The sequence below is a fragment of the Pseudorca crassidens genome, chromosome 15, assembly GCF_039906515.1.
Source record: "Pseudorca crassidens isolate mPseCra1 chromosome 15, mPseCra1.hap1, whole genome shotgun sequence".
NCBI classification, from domain to species: domain Eukaryota; kingdom Metazoa; phylum Chordata; class Mammalia; order Artiodactyla; family Delphinidae; genus Pseudorca; species Pseudorca crassidens.
The window spans coordinates 44,956,837-44,978,683 of NC_090310.1; the positions used below are offsets into that span (position 1 = coordinate 44,956,837).

The window sequence follows — 21,847 nt, forward strand, 5'->3', positions numbered from 1 at the left end:
TGAGCCTAGAACGTGCAGCGTGCCACCCCTCCAGATGGCCTCAGGACAGGCAGGAATTTATCTACGCTCCCTCTTGCCTGCAGCTGGGCCTCAGGCCCCAGGGATCCCTAGCACCTAACCTGGAACTGGATGCATGAAGGGGAGGAGGCTGGCCACCCATTATCCTGCCTGGCCACAGCCCTGCCACCTGCAGCCTGGCATCAGAGTGACTGTGCAGGGAGTTGCCCAGAACAGAGGAGACTCCTGTATGTGGCCCTGTCCCTGTCTGGTCACCCTGGGTCCCGCCCAAGGCTCTGTGCAAACCATCTCTGGCACCAGCTATCCTGGTGCCCGTTTCTCCCACTGAAGAGGCATCCCTGTCCCAAAGCACAGTCTTTCTCTGGTCCCCTTTGCCGAACTGCCTGACAGAAGGCTCATCTGTTGGTACCTAATGAGATGCAAAGTCTTGAGGATCGAGGCTGGGATTTCTGCCAGCCTTTTCTGTAGCTTCAGAAAATCAATAAACACACGAAAACCAATCTTTGTGCCAACCTGCTCAGCAGACGGATGGCCTGAAAAGCCAGCCAAACCCAGAGCCAAACCCAATTACAATGGTTTGTGTTCTTGGCCCAACTGCCGTGCTGCGCTTTGTGACTGTGTTCGAAGCATCCTTCTTTCTCCTCCTGCCGGGTGCCCGAACCCGGGGGCAAGGAGGCCGGTCTAGCCAGTGGCACCCACACACCCTCCCCATCGGGGCTCTTACTGGCGGAAGCTCAGCTCCTGGCGGTAGCAGGCCAAGGCTGCCTGCTGAGTGGCACCGCCCACCATCATGAGCTCGTTCTCAAGGGCCCAGGCCAGCTCCAGAAGGTTCACCTTCTCGTCCACACTGAAGTCGAGGCTCTGAAAATAGCAAGGCCCATCAGCCAGGTGGGATGAGTGGGTCTCCAGATGCTTCCGGGCTCCCTCAGGACAGTCAGGCCCCGACCACGCTGTCCCGGCACCTTCCTTTGCTCTCTGCAAAGTCTCTGCCTCTTGGGTGGAGCCCTTCCCCTGCCCCAACCCCGCTGACGGTCTCCCCATCCTTGTCAACCCCAGTGTCCCCCCATCCCCACTATGGTCCCCCATCCCTGTCAACCCCAGTGTCCCCCCCATCACTACAGTCCCCCCAACCCTGTCAACCCCAGTGTCCCCCATCCCCACTATGGTCCCCCCATCCCTGTCAACCCCAGTGTCCCCCCATCCCCACTATGGTCCCCCATCCCTCTCAACCCCAGTGTCCCCCCATCCCCACTATGGTCCCCCCAACCCTGTCAACCCCAGTGTCCCCCCATGCCTCGAGGGTGGGCATGACCCAGGCTGGACAGAGTCCCCCTCCCTGGACAAAGTGACAGACACAGAAGAGGGCATGTCCCAAGCAGAGGACTTTGGGGATTGATAGGGAGGCCAGAGAAGGGCTTTTTCCCTGTGAAATCAGGTGTTGTATAAACCACGTGGGCCCTGGGGAGCTGCACAAGGGGACTGGACCTGAGGCCAAGGCCCCCACCAGCAGAGTCCAGACAACACCCGGAGCTGGGACCCCCGAGCCTAACGTCCTTCTCCGACTGACCACGAAGGTCCCTAACCTCCTCCTGCCCAAGCTAGTTTGACTTGGGTTTTTGCCATTTCAGACTCAAAGAATCCTGACTAATATGTCTCTGAACCACACAAACAGATACAGGAACAGATGGGGGTTCTGTTGGTGGACACAGGACCTATCAGAGAGAGATGAGCCACAGCCCAGCATTCCAGACAGTCACACTCATTCGCCCTCGGGATTCTTGGAAAAGTACAGTTAAAAGAATGGAAAAATTTTGTTTTACGTATTTTACCATAATAAGAGAAAGAGAGAGTAGGACAGGAACGCCCGTCCATCCTGCTGGCTGCCCAGTAAGAACACTTTTGCCACGTCTGCTCCTGCAGCGATGGGCACACTTGGCTACAAGGCCCAGACACACGGGCGGGGCAGGCACATGGCAGGGCCCACGGGGAGGCCCTTCCTTTAACTTATGAGGCAGAGACTTGAATCTCCGTCCTTGCCCATGGCCGCGAGCGCTTCTGGAGAGAAATGACACTCAGCTGAAGCGTGTGCAGCAACTGGGAAGCTGAAGTTCTGACACAAGCGCACACGTCCCAGCAACGAAACCACGGGTGGGGGCAGAGGACAGAAAGTGGTCCCAGCGGCAGCTTCCCAATTAGAAAAACCACGTGGCACAACGTGGGCGCCTGCCTCCTGGCGTTCATGCCCATGTACTCCTTCTGTGCTGACCGGGACGGACCCACGTAACCCCCGGGATGGTGCCAGGGTAGCAATGTGTGGCTTCCCAGGCCAGGGCGTGGGAGGCTGAGGCCCCTCTCCGCTCTCCTGGACGGGGCTCTGGGGAAGCCAGAGCCATGCTGGGAGGAGGCTCAGGCTGCCCTGGGGAGGAGCCCAGGTGGCAGGGAGGGGAGGCCTCCAGCCTCCGACGAGGTCCACTCTCCATCTTGCTGGGCCTCGGGAAGACCGCAGAGCAGTCTCCTGGAGACCCCAGGCTAGGAACACCCGGCTGCGCGGCTCCCGATTCCTGAGGAGGTCAGGGATCCGCACAGAGCAGCCCTGGCGGTGGTCCCACAGACATTCGCGTGAGGTCCTGAGAAGCTGGGTGTGGGAGGCCAGCAAGTCCAGGCCAGGGCTCGCCTAGCGGGCTTCCTCCCCCGGGGAACACACCTCTCTCAGGCAGGTGTGCTCAGGGGCAGCTGGCGGCCCCGCCCAGTGTCACAGGTGACCAGTTATGGACCTGCTGCACCAGGACACCCCGACTGCGTGCCAGCTCGTCCGAGAGCCACCCTGTGTCGGGGGACAGATACACCTGGGGGGCCACGTGGAGGGTCCTGCTGAGGGGAGTTCAGTAACGTCACTGCCTCTCAATTCAATGGAATCAAACCCTGAGCAACTGGAAAATCATAAGTTGCTAAAGGAATGGAAACTTGCTGTGACAGCAAGAGAGCAGTGATAAGAGTAAGTCCTGAAGTGTCCGGGGGCAAGCGTGAGACTCGTCACTGGCCGGATCCTGACGGCAGCCAGCCCACCTCCAAGCGCAGGGAATCAGGAGCAGCGTCTTAGGGAGAATCTCCAAACCATGAGCCTCTGGGACTTCCCTGGTTGCCCAGTGGTTAAGGGCTCCACGCTTCCACTGCAGGGGGCACAGGTTCGATCTCTGGTTGGGGAACTAAGATCCTACATGCTGTGTGGCACAGCCAAAACCCAAAACACAAAAAACCATGAGCCCCTCTGCTCTTGGCCCTCCCCGGGGGCCAATTTCAGTGGTCCGGCCTCAGCCTCTGGTTCTCACAATAGTCCTGTGGGCCAGCTGTCCAGGGATGGCCTTGCGTCAGGCTCTGCCCGGGCTGCTGGGCAGCGGGACTCGGCAACGGCGAAGCTTAGGTCCAGGAGAGTCTGGCCTGAGGAGTCGGGCAGATTGTCGTAAAGGCTGGTTTTTTTCTCCTTCCTGTTCTATTGGTCTGTGCCAACATGGACATTTTTGGAGGCAATACAACAGAAGCTATCAAGAGGTAAAATGCGTACCTTCAGGAATCCGCCCTACCGAGAAACACCAGCATCGGGGCAGAAGGGCACACGTGCATTACAGGTGACGACATTCATAACAGGAAAATAACATACGTGTCCCACGACAGGGAAGGGGTAATGTAAATTAGCAAGGTATACGGTATGACACCAATTTTGCAAAAGAAAATTTTTAAATGGGAATGTCTAAATATGCATTTCTTTCCTGTGCCAGGGAAGAGCTCGCAGAATGCCCACCAGACCTTTACGTGTCGCCATCCCTGGAGACCAGGAGCAGAGGGGGGCAGGCTTTATTATTCTATAGATTTCTGGAGAGCTGAAGCTTTTTTTCACAATGGAAAGTGAAATTTGGAAATGAAACTAACTCATCTAGTTCGCCACACCTGCCCCAGCACTCTTCCCTTGCTGTGCCCGCCCTGTGTGCACCTGACTTGCCACCCAGGGCAGAACTCCCTCCAAAGCCCCAGGGCTGCCCTGTGTCCCCACAGAGGGGACTTGACTGACCAGGGAGAGCACAGGCCTCCTCATGTGTGACCACTGGAGGGAGGTCGGAGGGCGGGTACGGGGAGAAGAACTCCCCACAGAGCTCGTCCGGGGAGAGTAGAAACGCTCGGACGTCTGTGACAGTGGTGTCCACTAAGACGTCCCTCCTCCAGGTCAGCAGATCAGCTCCGGGGCTGACACGCACTGAGGGGGAGAGTCTAAGATGCTGAAACCTACCTTCAAACGGATTTGTTTCAGGCTGTGGTTTTCTCTGCTTTTTACTTATTATGTTTTTAACACTTCCTATATCTTAATATCAAAAAATAAAGAAAAAAGTATTACGATGGGCCTTCCCTACACAGGGCCTGTGTCTGCGGTGGGGGGACGGGGGGAGCTCCGTCCAGCCTCCCCTGTAGGCAGTGGCCCCGCCCGCCTAGACGCCTTTGCTGGGGCAGCTGTGCGCGACCGGTCCAAACCTGCAAGACCTCCCTGCCGTTGTGCACCCCCTCCTGGGCCCACAGGGTGACGATCTGCTCCGGGAAGGCGAAGCCGGCGCCGTCGTCCACGCTGCACAAGAGGCGCGGGCCCGAGCTCACGGACACAAGGGATGACGTGGTGGTCTGGCCACCACCCTCCTCTGGGACCTGCACGTCGGGACAAGCTCTGTGAGCCCCCGTGGCCTCCTCATGCACCCTCCCCAACCTCCCCGTCTGTGTGGCCTCCCCGAGGCCTGAGAACAGCGCTGATTCCTGGGGCGCCTGCAGGATCTGACTCGAGCCCAGGGCTCAGCGCTGTCCACGCCAGGCCATGCAGGGGACGCCCAGCGCCTGCCAGGCCCTGAGGTAATTTCTCCCCAAACCACTAATGGCTTCCTGCTGAGGGAAACCTGGTCTGTGCAGAGAAACCCAAGACGGGCTTCAGAAGGAGGGCGGGGGTGGCCCAAGCGGAGGACGCGTGTCCTCAGGATTCAGGGTCAGAGAGTTTTAAGACAAGGGCAAAAAAATCCCTCAGCCAGAAAGTGGACCGGTGAGCCGAGGTACTGCAAGAATCCAGCTGTGGGGCTTCCCTGGTGGCGCAGTGGTTGAGAATCTGCCTGCTAATGCAGGGGACACGGGTTCGAGCCCTGGTCTGGGAGGATCCCACATGCCATGGAGCAACTAGGCCCGTGAGCCACAACTACTGAGCCTGTGCGTCTGGAGCCTGTGCTCCGCAACAAGAGAGGCCACGATGGTGAGAGGCCCGTGCACCGCAATGAAGAGTGGCCCCCTCTTGCCACAACTAGAGATAGCCCTCGCACACAAACGAAGACCCAGCACAGCAAAAATTAATTAATAAACTCCTACCCCCCAACATCTAAAAAAAAAAAAAGAATCCAGCTGTACTTCCTGCCCCTTGGAGGGCAGGGCCCTTCAGACACGCGTCCGCAGTTGGGGCCAGAACAAGGAGCAGCTGCTGGGGCCCCCAGACCACCAGGCCCACCTGCTCCCCTGATGGAGCAGGAGAATCTCCGTCTGGGCCCAGGTGCGAGGCCCCATGTCACCACTCCAGCCACGCTGGCATCCACATGCACAGGACACAACCCCATGGCCATGTCAGCACTTCCCTGGTAGGAACGGGGGCCACTGTACCTCAGAGGAGGCCCTCCCTCCCACAGGCTCTGGGCACGACTGCACTGTGGTCTCTGCCCTCAGGTGGCCTGGCACCATCCCTCATCTCTCCTGGTTCCTTCCCTGTCTCAGTGGCTTCAGGTGCAGAAACCTGATTCTCAGACGCGCCTGGCCTAGCAGAGAACAAGGTCACTGTTCCTGCATCGCTGTCCACAAACTGCGGGATCAGCCACGTCGCCAAAGAAGCCTCAGCAAGACTCCCCAGGACAACCGTGCCCTGTGGTGGGAGACGGAGGCTGACTGTCCTGGGATTGAGAAAAACCAGATGCACCGAACATCACAATTTAAATAACCACCTAAAATCTGCTTTCCTCCAGCTGGCCTTGTACAGGATAAAATTCAGGTATACAGTATGGGGAGAGCACAGCTCCAGGAATCCTTGTTAAGGCTAATCCTGGGGAAGACACAGACCCGTCAGTGACTCTGCCCTCCGGGGAGGAGGGAAAGGGGGTGCTCTTGTTGGAACACAGTGTACCCCACATTGAAGCATAACAAGGAACTGTCAGGGAATCCTCATAAGACCCCTATGAGGTAGGTGTGTCCATTTTACAGACAAGGAACCTGAGGCTCAGAGAAGGTGAGTAGCTCACCAGTGACACACAGCTTGGCAGGAGCAATGCCAGATCAGCCCAAGGTTGCACAGCCTCCCACAGCACACGTGTGTGTACACACCCCGACCAACTGCTGGGCACCCTCTGTGCGGACCAGGCAGAGAGGTCAGGCCTGCAGAAGACGCTGAAGGCCAGAGAATGATGGCAGTCGCTCTGGGGTTCAAGAGTGAATCGTCCCATTTTACCTGGTAAAGAGACCAGGACCCGCTCGGTTTGACAAGTGTGGAAGATTCCAGAAGTTGAGGGGATCCATGATTGAACAGGCCAAGCTGGAATTCCTCTAGACTCACTCTGCCGTCGCCGTCTTGGTCCAGCTTGTTGAACAGGTCTTCAAGTTCCTAAATAAAGGCCCCCAGGCATCTTCTCAGAGGCTCTCCCACCGCAGCTGTGCCCACCCCACCCAGGCCTGGCCCCCACCCTCCCCAAGCAGGCGGCTCGCTGTCCTATCCAAACAGCAGTCTCCCCGCTCTGGCTTGTGAAATCCACACACCTGGTCAGTTTCCATCCTGCTGTGAACGGCCACTTGCGCTTCCCAAAACCCACAAACACCCATCCCGTGTCTGCCGTGCCAGGAGCTTGCTGGATGGCGGGACACGTACGTATGGAACGTGGCCTGGGCCCCCAGCAGCTCAGGGTCGGCAAGGGCAGGGCTGAGAGCACTTCAGTAAGGAGGGGCCTGTTCCATCACACTGCCCTCCACTTCCCCTGGCCCCGCAGGAGGGAGGGGTGAGTACAGCTGCTGGGAGCATAGCAGACGCTGCGGGCATAGCAGACGCTGCGGGCACCGCACTTGGGCTGGGTGGCAGATCTGGGCCACTGAGGAGGGGTGGGGGAGGAGTGCCCCCGGCAGAGGATCCTGCGTGAAGGCGGCCAGAGACGGACCTTCGACACAAGCCCTGGGAGTCAGCACGGGATGTGAGACCAGAAGGTGACAACTGAATCAGTGTCTGGCGGTGAAGGGGTTTTCCAGGCCCAGCACCAACCATGACCGCCACAAAGACCCAGCCCATCAGGGAGGTCCACCCCGCCCTCTCTCACCTCCTTCTCCAGGCCCTGGAGCCCGACGCTCTGGCAGAGCAGGGCCAGCTCCTGTTCGGTGAGGTGGCCGCTGCTGCCCACACCCAGCTCTTCCCAGAGGCCTCGGACCCGGCTCTCGGGGGTGTCGAAGGAGGAGCTGCAGGGCTTCCGGAGGCTCCCGAAGACCTCAGAACCCCAGGTTGGCAGCTGGCCTGAAGCGGGGGACACATACCAAGGCTGTAATTTACTCTGAAATCGGATGGACTGATGAATGGGCAGAGGGACGGGCACATGGACACATGTGAGAGACAAGCTTCAAAGGAGGAATCTAGGTGGTGGGTACACAGTGCTCACGGTACAACTCTTCCACTTGCATTCTATGCAAGTTTTCACAATCAAATGGAGGGATCTGCTGCATGTGGGGAAAGCATTTTCTTTTTTCAAAAAAATATTTATTTATTTAGGTTGCTCCGGGTCTTAGGTGCAGCATGCAGGATCTAGTTCCCTGACCAGGGATCGAACCTGGGCCCTCTGCATGGGGGCCACGGAGTCTTGCCTACTGGACCACCAGGGAAATCCCAGAAAGCATCTTCTGAAGGGAACCTGCGAAGCCACAGCACTGAGAGCACAGCTGCAAGGTTTGTACTTAGAACAAAAAGGTCAGGTTTAAAAAACTAATTTTTAGAAACTCTTCAAACCTACCCAAAGTAAAGAGCACAGTCCAGCAAAGGCCAGTGGTCCTGTTCCTTGGGCAGACGGCCACCCCGGCTTCATCTACCCCTGTTTACTCTTGCCCAAGTATTTGAAAGCAAAATCCAGCTGCTGTGTTCTCACGCCTGTGTGTTTCGTGTGTACTGCTGACCCCAATGCCACCATCACCCTACAAACCAACAATGGTTTACCCAGCTCTCTCTCAAGAGTCTCCCGACAGTTGATTTCTTTGAATCAGTATCAACACAGAATCCTCCCTGTGCGTGTGGTTACTCCTCTCAAGTCCTTGGAACACGAGCACCTCACTGCCTGCCCCACTCTGCTTCCTCGCATGCCTCCATCGCTAACATCGCCTATAAACCGGAAGTTAGCATCAAAGCCTAGCTTGGATGCAGGCTCAGTTTTATCTTTTTTCTTTTTCTTCCCGGCAAAAACGTCCCAAGGTGGGCTGTGTTCTCCAGGCCACCTCACAGCAGGAGGCACAGGTGTCTTTGAGATGCAAAGACACCTCAGTGAGTTTGGAGGACAGATGGCCAGGTTTCATAACTTTTCTACTTTAGTCAGGTGGCTTACTGAGGTTTCTGAAGCTTTGCCAGAGAAACACCCTCTGGAAGAGGAAAGACCTTGGGGATGCCCACGAGGAGCTCTCCTCGCATGAGCGAGGCTTCAAAGCAGAGTTCCCTCCACGCCCAGGCCACACCACCCGGCCCAACACAGGAAGAGGGCTGCCTGCACCTGACCAGACCTGGGCTCTCGGCCAGTGGTCTAGAGTTTTTAGGAGAGGAGCCACCTTGGCGTTACTTTGATAACCCAACTAACGACCAGAAAGCCACGTTGCCAAGGAAAGCTAGGGCCTGTGTGCTCACGAATGATGCTGTGGGTTGAGCTGAGGAAAACACAAGGAAAGGGCCACCTCTGAGATCCCTTCCAGCTTAAAACATCTGAAAGTTCTACGTAACGATAGAAAAACAATTCTGACACCGGGGTGTATTCTCATGGCTGGCAGAGGAGCAAATAAGTCCTCTGAGGTCTGACATGACTGTTCACACACCAGTGTCAGTTCTAACCTGGAGGGAAGGAAGAACTCCGACCTGTCTCTGGGCAGAGTCCCAAATGACTTGGTGAATAACCTTCCCAGGAGCCCCTCCTCTCGTCGCCTAGATTTACAGAGTCCGGGGAATTTAGGGCATGGGTTGACCGCTCTTCCGGACACAAAAGTGTCCATCTGCTTCGTCCAGTAGCACAGGCACTCCAGTCATTCCCCTGACGTCACCAAGCTCAACACTGAGCCAAGAGCCTCAGCCCCCCAGGACCACAGTCTGGATAATGCTCAGTGCCAGTGCAGACCTCTCACTCAGGAGAAGCTCAAGGTCAGCTCGGGTCTCGCCCTCAAGCCGTGTTCCTGCACGTTCTGCCCTGTGACACACTCCAGCGGGAGGTGTCCTTAAGGCACCTGCAGACCTACGTGCTGATGCACCCAGATTTGCTAAGCACGCCTGCGGCTGCCTTCCGGGTGCTCCGTCAGGCTCTCCAGGACCAGAACCACGTCTTAGCCTCGACTCAGGGCAGACAGGGCCCCAGGCGGCAGGGAGGCTGCTGGCCCAGGCCGGGTGCTTCAGGAAGGAGTCCCCAGGCCCACGCCTGCCGGCTGGGGTCATGCTGGTCCTCCCAGACCGTGAAGCTGCTCCCTTAGCCAGTGGTCCCCGCTCGAGGGTCTGACCTCAGGGGTCTCCCAGAGCTGGGACCCTGCCCCCAGGAAAAGGGCCCCCCAGGGACACCACCCACACCGGGCACTTCTCAGGAAACTGTCCTTGGCTGGCAGCCCACTGCCTGGCAGCCTAGCACTGGCCAAAGGTGGCACTGATCACAAGGCTGGGCTTTACCTTTTGCTTCAAACAACTCATTCTGAGGGTCCTTTGCACTTTCAGCTTCTTCATCGGACTTGAGACTCTGGAAAAACAGAAGGAAAAGGACGTGTGAGTCCCCAGAGGAAAGGGTAGCGGACGGAGCACCGAGAACAGTCTGGTGGGGCTGGTGGGGGGGACACCTGAGGAAGGGGAGCCCCAGCCCACAGGGCAGCCCTGGTGGTCAGCCACAAGGCCCCGTGCACACCAGCTCCCTCTCTCAGACCGCACACTGCGGCCTGCACTCGGCACCCTCTGCATCCCGCCCCTCATGACCCATGTCTGTTGGCAACAGTCAAGGAAGAGCAGGTCTCTGACTCCCAGGTGCTCCGGAGACAGCAGGTGATCTGCTGAGACCTCAGTGCCCAAGGGGCTGGGCCACCAAGAAGTCCAGTAAAACCTCATGCTTCTGTGACCGAGTCTGCGGACCACAAAGTCAAAGTCTGCTTCTGATTTTGGAAGGAACACTGGCTTGACCAGGACTCAGCACTTAGAAATGGCGCTGAACTGAGGCTGGAGCTCTGGGGGCAGGTGGTATATCTTATTTTTCTAATGCATTCAACCTGCTGACAACCCTAAAGGCAGCAACCCTAGGGTCCTAGTTCTGGGGATCAAAGATGGTTTTAAGAAGAAGAACGGCACCACAGAGATGGCGCGGACCCATGAAGCCTTCCATCCCTGGGGCCAAATTGAGAGAGAGAATAAAGCAGCAAAGGCCTAGGGTTTATTGGTGCCGCCCAAGTGCAGCACATCCCTGAGAGAAGCGACTCCAGGATCTAAATACATATTTATTTGCTTTTCCTACTGGTCTCAACAAATGTTGAAAATATAAACAAATTAATATGGGGGCCCAGAGCTGTCTTATTAAAGGGAAGCCCCCCTAGAGCCTCATCAGACAGAGGTGGACATCATGGGGTGGAGGCAGGAACCTTCTGGAACCCCGAAAACAGGTCCAACGGGCCATGATTAACCCGTGGGGTGTGGATCTGCCCCGTGGACGTCCTTCCTGACACAAAGCCCTCGAGGCTCCTGCAGTGGACAGCTCAGGGAGCCTGGGGTCCCCGGAGGCACCTGGCATGACATGCCGCCAAGCTGTGGAGGGTGAGCCTCAGTCGCGCCCAGGGATGCTTTCTCTATCCTCGGCTGTAACCTTCCTCTCCTTCTGGCAGTGCCAGGGGAGGGGGCTCGTGGTGAGCAGGGCATTCTCCATGGCCCCCGTGTCTGAAGAAGGACGCTCTGTGGCCCGAGTTTCCATGCAGACAGCGAGACCCAGAGACACCTTAAAACTAAATGTCACTCCCCAAAGTGCTCTGGTGATGAGATAGATGCCCCCTCCCATCTTCCCGTATCGTGTCACATGAGCAGTGTCTATGGCGGGGGGCATGCGTACTTGGGCGAGGGCAAAGCGGGGGTCGACCCACCTCCACACTTTCCAGAGACGCAGAGCGTCGGAGCTGGCTTCTCACACTGGGCCTGGTAGGCTGCTCCGGTAAACACGGGGCTCCACCCGCAGCGTCACAGGGCTCGGGCCAGCTCCGACGGCCATACCACTTAGAGCCGCTCACGTACTTTGGGGGGACGGCCCGGGGGGCACCTGGAATAAAAACGGGAGGTGTTGACAGCCTCTGGGCCCACGTGTGCTGCCAGGATGCCCTTTACGAAGGTGCAGGTTCGGGTGCAAAGCGTGGCTCTCAGGGACACACATGGAAAACACCTGGAAGAACACAGGGAACGGTCGACAGTGGGGCTGGGGCTGAGACAGCCAGGCCGGGAGGCAGGGACTTTCCATCCTAAACTCTAGGTGCTGTTTAAATGTTTCCAACCAAAATACGCTTTTGTTATGCAATAAAAGACTAATACAAAAATCTAGCTTTTTACACAAGGAAAAAAGCCTCCAATAATCCAGCAACATACTGCTCTAGAGACCAGAAGGTCACGTCCCACCCACCCCCCTCACTACAGGACCCCCCTGCCCCCCGGACGGGATGCGGTAGGCAAGGACCTCAGCATAGCTGGGGAGCCTCAGACTCCACGTGGGTCTGAAGTCTGGGATAGAGGCAGGAGTGCATTTTAGTTTGGGATTCATGAGAATCCCATAAGCCCTAATAAACCCCTGGCACCTTTCTTCCCTCCTTACCTGCCCACGTCTGCAGAGCACTGGGGACCCCGCAGGCAGAGAAGAAATGATGCTGACTCTGTAGGGAATCTGGGCAGCTGGAGAGAGATGGGGGAGGGCGACGTGGGCCACGGCCAGGAGAGGACACAGGTTCAGAAGGAAGCAACCAGAACGTGCAGGTTGGGGGAGAGGATCCAAGGAAGTAAGGCCAGGTCGGGAAAACAGGACCGTTTCACACGGATGCGTCACGCTTCCTAAGGCCAAGTACCACCTCCCTTGTCTCCTCCGCACCAACTCTGCAGCCCCTGACCTTGGGACCATCAGAGGAGGAGGCTGGGTCCAACCTGGCCAGTGATGCCAGTGACCAACAGAAACTAGGAACAAGGGAGGATTTTGGGGAGGAAGCTGCTGAGTTCCACTTGACAGTGGACACTTAAGGCAGGCTGACCATGTCCCCGGGACACTTGGAGGTTATCACGGGCCCTGCCCGACCCTGTAATCTCTCCCGTGTGGGAACTCCAGGGGCTGCTGGAGAGCAGGGAGTGGACGCCCTGGCAGGGAGGAAACAGGAGGCCCTGAGTGCCCCACGCAGTGGGGAGCGGCCAGCACACAGGCTCCGCACCTTTACTGAGGGGGGGAGGTGCGGGAAGAGGAAAGCCACGAGAGGTGGGAGTGGGCAGCTGCAGCACATTTGGGAAATCAGCTGCAGAAGACGAGGAGGGGCCTGACGCACGTGGGCCCTCCCCGGCCCGGCCTGCTCGCGGCTCACCTGGAGGTCGTGACCCAGCACCACGTCTGCCCCCTGTGGCTTGACCTTGCTCCTGCCCTTCCCCTCCTGAGTCCCCCCCCCCACCCCCCGACCCAACCCGTCCTTGTCGGAGTCCCACCCGCCCTGGATGTGGCCCCATTTCTTCATCATTTCAGCAGGTCAGCACTTTCCTCAGAGGAATGAGATGCCCAGAAAACACACAGCTGTTTCATAATGTTCCCCAAATGTGTCACCCCCCTCCCTCCAACAGAGAGAAACGCTTCTCTAGAAAAGAGTGTCCACGTGGCAAATCACGACAGGAAGGGGGCAGCTTCCCACCACCCACAGGACACAGAGCCGCGGCCTCTTGGCGGGAAGCACTGGGGGTCACAGCCAGTCCCCACCCGCTGCCCAGACGGCCCGCAGAGCACAAGGCCAACGGTGCCCTGTGCTGGACACCTGGCTGTGCCTCCTGTGTGTGCGTATTTATTTATAGGAGCAGAATACCAAGGTCTACAAGTGAAAAGACATTGGTTATATGTTCTGTAACGGCCTTTACTGAAAGGAGCAGAATGACGGGGAAGCGGGATGTTCCTCAAAACCCCGGGGCGTTTGGCCCCCTGATGACATGCTCATCCCTGGAGCGTCAAAGCTCCAATCATTTTTCCAGTCACGGTGGGAGATGGTGGGAAGGACCGGCAGACAGATTAGAAAGCAGGAGAGAGCGACACTGTGGACAGGGCCAGGGAAGGAGGGATGAAACCCCTGGATGGGGGAGGCTGGGAAGGTGGCTGCGGTGAGAAGCTGAAACGCGCACGGCCCTGGAGGACGGGGCAGGGCTCGCCCCGGCTCTCACAACCCGTGGCTGCAGGGCCACCCGGCGCCCTGCCTCTGTGTACAAGCCCCGTCCGAGCCGCCTCAGGTGGGCTTACAACCGTGTAACTGAGGAAAGCACTGAAAATCGAAAGAAGAGAAAAACAACACGAAACAAAACCGGGGGGCTTCCCTGGTGGCTCAGTGGTTAAGAATCCGCCTGCCAATGCAGGGGTCACGGGTTCGATCCCTGGTCCAGGAAGATCCCACATGCTGTGGAGCAACTAAGCCCGTGTGCCACAACTACTGAGCCCACGTGCCACAAGTACTGAAGCCTGTGTGCCTAGAGCCCGTGCTCTGCAACATGAGAAGCCACCGCAATGAGAAGCCTGCGCACCACAATGAAGAGTAGCCCCTGCTTGCCACAACTACAGAAAGCCCGAGAGCAGCAACAAAGACCCAATGCAGCCAAAAATTAAATAAATAAAAAAACTAAAACAAACAAAAAAAACGGAACTGGTGTGGAAAAGTGCCAGTCCTGAAACAGCTTCTCCCGTCTTTGGAGGAAGTGAGGACACACCCCACAGACGCACACATGTTCCAGCATGGAGAGGGGGGCAGTGACAGAGGCGCGGCCTTTCTTGGGCACATCCACGTTCACGGTCACACTCCAAAACCCTGAGTCGGGAAAGGCAAGTGGGCTTCTTCCCATCTCAAGGAAGACAAGTGTGAGACAAAGCAGCCAATGACCTGAGCTGCAGGGTGATGGGGCTGCTGGCGGGTTGACTCCTCCCCCCGCATCAGGGCTCTGGCGTGGCTCCAGCAGGAGGAGGTGGGGCAGCTGACTTCAGCCCCAGGGCCGTGGGCAGGGCCTGGCTCCAGGCTGCAAAACCCCACCTGAATAACAGGCAGGAGTAGCCACAGGACTTCTAGGACAGTTCACTGGAATCTACATAAAACGTCCATTAGCTCCAAGCCTGGCACACAAAGCCTCCCTCACGGTACACCTGGTGCCCAGATCATCGTGCACCTGCTCCCAACCAAGGACCTGCCCGGGGTCCAGGAGCAGACCAGGGGGCTGCTGCGGGGCAGACTCCTCAAACGCCTGCCCCACGTGGGAGGGAGGGACTGGTTACCACTTCACTCTCCTTCCCGACACTCGTCAAACGCAGCCGTGACCAGCCGGGGCGCATCAGGTGCTGCCCGCAGCAGCCGAGCCCGAGGGTCCAGCACGGCTTTGAACGAGCATGTCCGCCATCACCTTCCGACTGGAACCCGCGGTCCACACATCGAGCGGGCCTCCCTCCAAAACCCTCCCTCCACCTCCTGACCAAAGCCACCACTTCCGTTTGTTCTGAAATATTACCTTTGTCCCACTGGCCCTGCTCGAAACCAAGATTCTCACAAGTCCTAGGAGCACAGAGCGCTACTGTCTGAGACAGAAGACAGGCTGAGGGCTGCCTCGGCTGGTGGCATCCTGCCTGCTCCGCCAGCCTCCAAGCCCTGGCTAACACCTCACACCTGCCCTGCGCTTTTGATTCTCCAATGCTTCCACCCCCGACACCCACTTTATCTTGTCAACACCCTATGCTGTAAGGACAGCACGCAGTATTAACTTGACATCTGTGATACTGTGATTTATAATAAATATGTATTTGGTCTTCCATCCCTGGCACAGCTCCTAAAACCCTTGGAATTTCCTAAGTGATGAGAGCAACCACACCTGAGTTTATGTTGATGCGGTGACTTTTGGAACCACACCTCAGGATGGGCTGGTTGCCAGGGAAACCAACTTTCAGCCCCACCCCCTGACCTGCAGGATGTTGAGTTCAATCCCCGATGCCCAATCATTTGATCAGTCATGTCTGTAACGAAGCCTCCATAAAACCCAAAAGGACGGGGTTCTGAGACCTTCCGAGTTGAACATGTGGAGACTGGGGAAGAGTGAGGCCTGAAGGGGGCATGGGCGCTCCGAGCCCCTTCCCACAAGCCCTTCCCACAAACCTCTTATCCTGAGTCATATCCTTTTGTAATAAACGGTGATCCAGTAAGTAAATGGGTTTCCCTGGGTTCTGCTCTAGCAAATTAATTGAACCTGAGGAGGTCGTGGGAGCCTCTGATCTAGAACAGGTGGGTCAGAAGCACAGGTGACAACCTGGATTTGAGATGGCTGTCCGAAGAGGGTGCAGTCTTGGGGGACTGAGCCCTTCCCCTGTGGGGTCTGACGCCGTGTCCAGGTAGACGGTGTCAGAACAGAGTTGAATTGTAGGACACCCAGCTGGGGTTGCAAAACGGCCTGGTGTGGGAAAAACCACATGTATCTAGTGACCAGAAGTGCCAGTATATTCAGAGGATTGTGTGTATTGTAGAGGAAAACAAAAGAGTCTTCCCCTTACAACACCATTTTACAAATAAGGAAGCAAAAGAAGAAAAAACCCAAACGTCAGTTCCAGTCTACGCAGCTTGGCAGAGACAGACCTGCTGCGTCGTCTGGTGAGAACACCATACTCCAGAGGTCACGGAATCAGGAGAAGAGACGTAACAGAGACCAGGAAGGCCTCTTACCTGGCTCCAAAGACCCGCTGTCTTCATCTGAGGAGCCGACACCAGCCTGTGATGACAAGACGGCCACGAAACCGTCCTTAAATTCCTCAAAGTTAACCTGTGGATTTGAGAAGAGAGGTCAACGCTACTTTCTGCAGGTCACATACGTGACACCCTGGCCTTTTGGTTTTTCTCAGATGGAAGATCTTATGAGGACATTCATTTTTTCAAATATTTACTTAAGATTTAAAAGAATTGAAGATGTAATAAGGCAAGTAAAAGTGAACCATAACCCCATCACCAAAAAACACTATTAACAACTCCATAAAAGTAAATCAGACCACAAAATTAGAAAGCAGTGTAGAAAAGAGGTGTCTGATGACCACAAACATTAACACAAAAAGAAAAAGAAAAATCTGGGCTTCCCTGGTGGCGCAGTGGTTGAGAGTCCGCCTGCTGATGCAGGGGACGCGGGTTCGTGCCCCGGTCTGGGAAGATCCCACATGCCGCGGAGCGGCTGGGCCCGTGAGCCATGGCCGCTGAGCCTGCGTGTCCGGAGTGTGCTCCGCAACAGGAGAGGCCACAACAGTGAGAGGCCCACGTACCGAAAAAAAAAAAAAGAAAGAAAAATCCACGTTCTCACCACCCACCAAGAAAGAGAAAACGGCAGCACCTGGGCGAGCCCTCCACCATGGTTCCTTTCCTGATTAAATCCCCCGGCCCCTACTCTGACTCTAATAACATCCTTGCTTTTATACCTCATTTGCATGCACCCCTGAACAATACAGTTTACTTCTGCCTCTTTTGAAATTTGATCTAAATGGAATCATGTGTAGATACTATTTTGTGTCTTAGACTCAATATTACTTCTGTGATATTCATGTAACTTGCTGCGCATGACCCACCCATTTTCTCTGCTCTGCGGTGTAACTGAGCAACAATTTATTAATCTACCCTCCTGGGCTTCCCTGCTGGTGCAGTGGTTGAGAGTCTGCCTGCCGATGCAGGGGACATGGGTTCGTGCCCCGGTCCGGGAGGATCCCACATGCCGCGGAGCGGCTGGGCCCGTGAGCCATGGCCGCTGAGCCTGCGCGTCCGGAGCCTGTGCTCCGCAATGGGAGAGGCCACAACAGTGAGAGGCCCACGTACCGCAAAAACAAAAAACAAAACTACCCTCCTGCTGGTGAATATTCCCATTGTTTCCAGGGTTTAGTTATTTTTAAAAAACCAACAAAAACCCCCATCTTTGAACAGTTACACTCTTTGGAGTATACGCCTAACAATGGGATTGCTGGGTCACAGAATATACATTTAAATCCTCTTGGTGAATTGAATCTTTTATTACCATAAAATGCTGACCCTCTTTAGTTCAGTAATGCTTTTACCACAAAGACTAGCTTTCTTATGGAGTATTTACGTGTTATATCTTTTTACCAAACTTTTAATAATGTCAATTTTTTATATCCTTATATTTTAGACATGTCTCTTATGAACAGTATATAGTTGGATTTTTTTCCCCAATCTGAAAATCTTTATCTTTTAACTGAAACATTTTACATTTAATGTCGTTACTGATATATTGGGTTGGCCAAAAAGTTCGCTTCTTTCCATAATATTTAGATTTAAATCTACTATTTTATTTGTGCTTTCAATTTGACCTGCCTGCGTTTTCTCCTTTCTTTCCTCTCTTTCTTTTAGGACTTCATTTTTCCCCTTATTAATTCAGAAGTTATACAGTCTATTTCCATTCTCTTATTGTTTATCCTAAAAATGACAGTACACATCCTTAGCTTGAAAGTTTACTATCAATCAATGCTTTTTGTTTCAGCAAAAACATAATTTATTAAAAAACTAGTGGAAATGATCCAGATGTCCAAAAAGAGAATGGGTAAATAAACTGTGATTCAGTCAGACAACAAAAGATGACAATAGGGGAAAAAAAAACAAACCACTGACGGAGACAATATATCTACATTGTGTGAATATAGCTCACAGACATAATACAGAGTAAAAGAATCAGAGAGTATACACTGAGCATATGCTGTGTATTTTCCCTTGTATAAAGTTCAGAAATAGGCAAACAAATCTATGCTGTTGGCATCAGGACAGTGGTAACTGTTGGAGGCAGAGGGACCGCAAGGGCACCTGAGGAGGGATGCAGGATGCTGGCGGCCCAGGTGTGTTCAGGGTGGATGTTCACTGAGCTGCACTCTTCAGCTCTTTTCTCTACCTGTGCTTCTACTTAAGTCCCACAGAAAGAAATCAACACAAGAGCTTACTGTCACCAGTAAGTGCAGAAAAAGCAGGCCTCGGCTGTAGGTCCAAGCATGCTTCCCACACCCGGCACAGAACTTGAATGAGCACATTCTGTTGCTGCCGATGGGCACTAAACGCAGCTGTTGGCTTGGGGGCACCTCTGCCTCAGTCACACACATATCAGATCTGACACTGGATTACTTGTTTGTTTATTTTCTGTCTCCCCAACTAGCATGTGATATCACAGTGACACACTGTAAATACTCAACAAATACCTAACGGATGTGTTTGCCTCTATATCCTCTCAAAACTGAGCAGAATTCACCTTCTCACAGGTGCATTCTTTCACCTTTGTTCTTAAAGAGTATTCTTTTTTTTTTTTGGCCACTCCTCGCGGCATGCGAAATCTTAGTTCCCTGACCAGGGATTGAACCCTCACCCCCTGCAGTGGAAGCTCAGAGTCATAACCACTGGACCGCCAGGGAAGTCCCCTTAAAGGGTATTCTTGCTGAGTATGGGATTCGGGTTGGCACCAGTCCTCTTTTAGTACATTGGAGACACCTTTCCATTGGCTTCTGGCTTCTACTGTCACATCTGAGACGGCAATTGTCAATCTAACTATGGCTGACTTTCAGGATATGTCTTTTTTCCTCTGGCTGCTTTTAAAAAAATTATTAAATGTTTCACTTTGAGATAATTATAGATTCACATGCAGTTGTAGGGAAAAAATACAGAGAGATCATGTGTACCCATCTCTGGCTGCTTTTAAGATGTCTTTGTTTCCCTTCAGTTTCACAATAATATGGCCAGATGTGGATTTCTTTTTATTTATGCTACTCAGAATTCCATGGGTTTTTGGAATCTTAAATCTGTTTTGGAAACTTTTTAGCTATTATCTGTTCACGAAATCCCTCCTCATTCACTCCTTTCCTCCTGGGATTCCAACCAAAGGGATGTCCCCCGGTCTTCACCTTCTCTTTATAACATCATGCTGCATCCTGGATGAGTGCTCTTTTCAGCTGTGTCTAATCTGCTGTTAAACTCTTAAAAATTGTATTTGGTTCTTTGTTCAGATTTGTTATGTCACTTTTTAGAGTTACCTCTTTCCTGTGGATATTTTCAAGCTTGTTTTTTTTTAAATTAAAATTTTTGATTTTTATTTTTGGCTGCATTGGGTCTTTGTTGCTGCACGCGGGCTTTCTCTAGTTGCGGTGAGCGGGGGCTAGTCTTCGTTGCGGTGCACGGGTTTCTCATGGCAGTGGCTTCTCTTGTTGCAGAGCATGGGCTCTAGGTCTGCGGGCTCAGTAGTTGCAGCACACGGACTCAGTAGTTGTGGCTTGTGGGCTCTAGGGAGCTTGGGCTTCAGTAGTTGTGGCGCACGGGCTTAGTTGCTCTGGGGCATGTGGGATCTTCCCGGACCAGGGATCGAACCCATGACCCCTGCATTGGCAGGCGGATTCTTAACCACTGCACCATCAGGGAAGTCCCTCAAGCTTGTTTTTTTAAAACCTCTCCTAACACAGTAACCATAATTGGCTTATACATTTTTTTGTTTTGTTTTGATTTTGCGGTATGCGGGCCTCTCACTGTTGTGGCCTCTCCCGTTGCGGAGCACAGGCTCCAGATGTGCAGGCTCAGCGGCCATGGCTCACGGGCCCAGCCGCTCCGCGGCATGTGGGATCTTCCCGGACCGGGGCACGAACCCATGTCCCCAGCATCGGCAGGCGGACTCTCAGCCACTGCGCCACCAGGGAAGCCCGGCTTATACTTTTTGCCCAGTAATTCCAATACTTCACATCTTTGTGCTCTGCTTCTGTGGCCTGTTGTTTCTCTGGCTCTCACTCATCTTTATTTTGTGCCTAGTTATCCTTGACTGTATGCTGGTTATTGTATATGACTATTACTTAGGAAGAACTACAGACCCAGGATGAGGGAACTTTCTCAAGAAAGGACTTCTGTTTGCTTTTGCCACGTGCCTGAGGGCACCGCCTGTGCAGGACCACCTGATCTAAGTGCAAGGCCTGAGGTCACCTAGACCCCTGAGCGCACGCAAGCCCAGACAGCAAAGAGCACAACGGCTGATTCACCTACCCTATATCTTTACCCTACAGGTGTACCCTCAGGATCCTCCCTTAAACTGGGGGCTGGTTCATCAGTTTCTCCTTGGGTGAGCCTGTGTTTAGACATGCATTTCCCTGGCCCTTTAAAACCCCCAAATGACATATCAATTACACAGTTGCTATTTAAGACCAGAAAATATTCTCAGGGCAAATGGGGTTTTGTGTGCTGAGCTGAACTTCTCTCGATACGTGACTTAGCATAGATTTTTAGGTTGTAATTCCCCCTGACTTGTTTGTTCTTTACCATTTTCAAGATCTTTTGTTTTTTCTATTTTGTTCAGCCTTTTTAGTAGCACTAACTGGAAGGTAGGCCTGAGTTTGCTAACCTGCCACTAGGACAATGTCTGAGGTCTCTTCCCTCTTTTATGGGGATGAGGCATAAATTTCATCATTTGGATCTACAAGAATGTATTGAACTAATCTCATATTCAAAAGGCTGTTTCCAGTCTTTTGCCATGTGAATCAATACTAGAATGAATAACCTTGCATAGAGTTCATTTCACAAAGAGAGACGTTGTATTGCTTTCATTTTTACATTCCTAGCTTCTAGATTTGCCTTGCACATAATAAGAGCTCAAAAGTACTTGTTGACTACATGGGAGCAGAATGAAATGGCCATTTTGCTTGATCCAATCTCAGATTTCTTTTGCATCTTTGACAATATTGATACTTATCAGCTGAATTTCTTCTGATCCATCAAACAGGAGGCAATCTGATTGCTGTTTTATCTGATACCATTTTGACTGTGCTTGTGTTTGCTTCTGTGCCCTCTCCCTTCACAGCTCATAAAAGAAGGAAGGGCCAGCCCATGGCATCAGGGGTTTGACCCAACAGGATACACCATCATCCCTGCTCGATCACGGACTCTCCTCACAAATGAAGAGGCTGGATCCTGTGATCAAGAATCACTCTCAACCTTAAAATTATTTTCAGTAACACTATGTTATCAATTATTTTTTGAGAGGAAAATTCTCTTTCTACCCAAATTTAAAATACTCAAGATAAGATCCTCACCACCGGTAAAGAAACATGAGAAATAACAAAACGCATATGGAAATTTCCCAAGTCACAGGACTCTTAGGCCACGTCAACTTTCTGGCTTGAAATTAGACCTGATAATGTTTCTTTTTTTTTTTTTTTTTGCAGTACACGGGCCTCCCACCGTTGTGGCCTCTCCCGCTGCGGAGCACAGGCTCCAGACGCGCAGGCTCAGCGGCCATAGCCCACGGGCCCAGGTGCTCCGCGGCATGTGGAATCTTCCCGGACCGGGGCACGAA

General features: G+C 53.8%; 1 protein-coding gene across 3 annotated transcripts in view; it reads right to left on the reverse strand.

The window, feature by feature from the left end:
- NINL (ninein like) overlaps positions 1–21,847 on the reverse strand; it is a 107,823-nt gene that overhangs the window by 35,275 nt on the left and 50,701 nt on the right. For 2 of the 3 annotated variants that reach the window (XM_067707425.1, XM_067707424.1), the window contains exons 3-9: positions 16,216–16,312; positions 11,395–11,567; positions 9,953–10,019; positions 7,380–7,570; positions 6,527–6,679; positions 4,540–4,707; positions 743–879 (exon numbers count right to left, since the gene is read on the reverse strand). In XM_067707425.1, coding sequence (XP_067563526.1) covers positions 743–879; positions 4,540–4,707; positions 6,527–6,679; positions 7,380–7,570; positions 9,953–10,019; positions 11,395–11,567; positions 16,216–16,312 — 986 coding nt within the window. The remainder of the gene's footprint in view (positions 1–742; positions 880–4,539; positions 4,708–6,526; positions 6,680–7,379; positions 7,571–9,952; positions 10,020–11,394; positions 11,568–16,215; positions 16,313–21,847) is intronic. The other variant, XM_067707426.1, reaches the window with a different exon arrangement.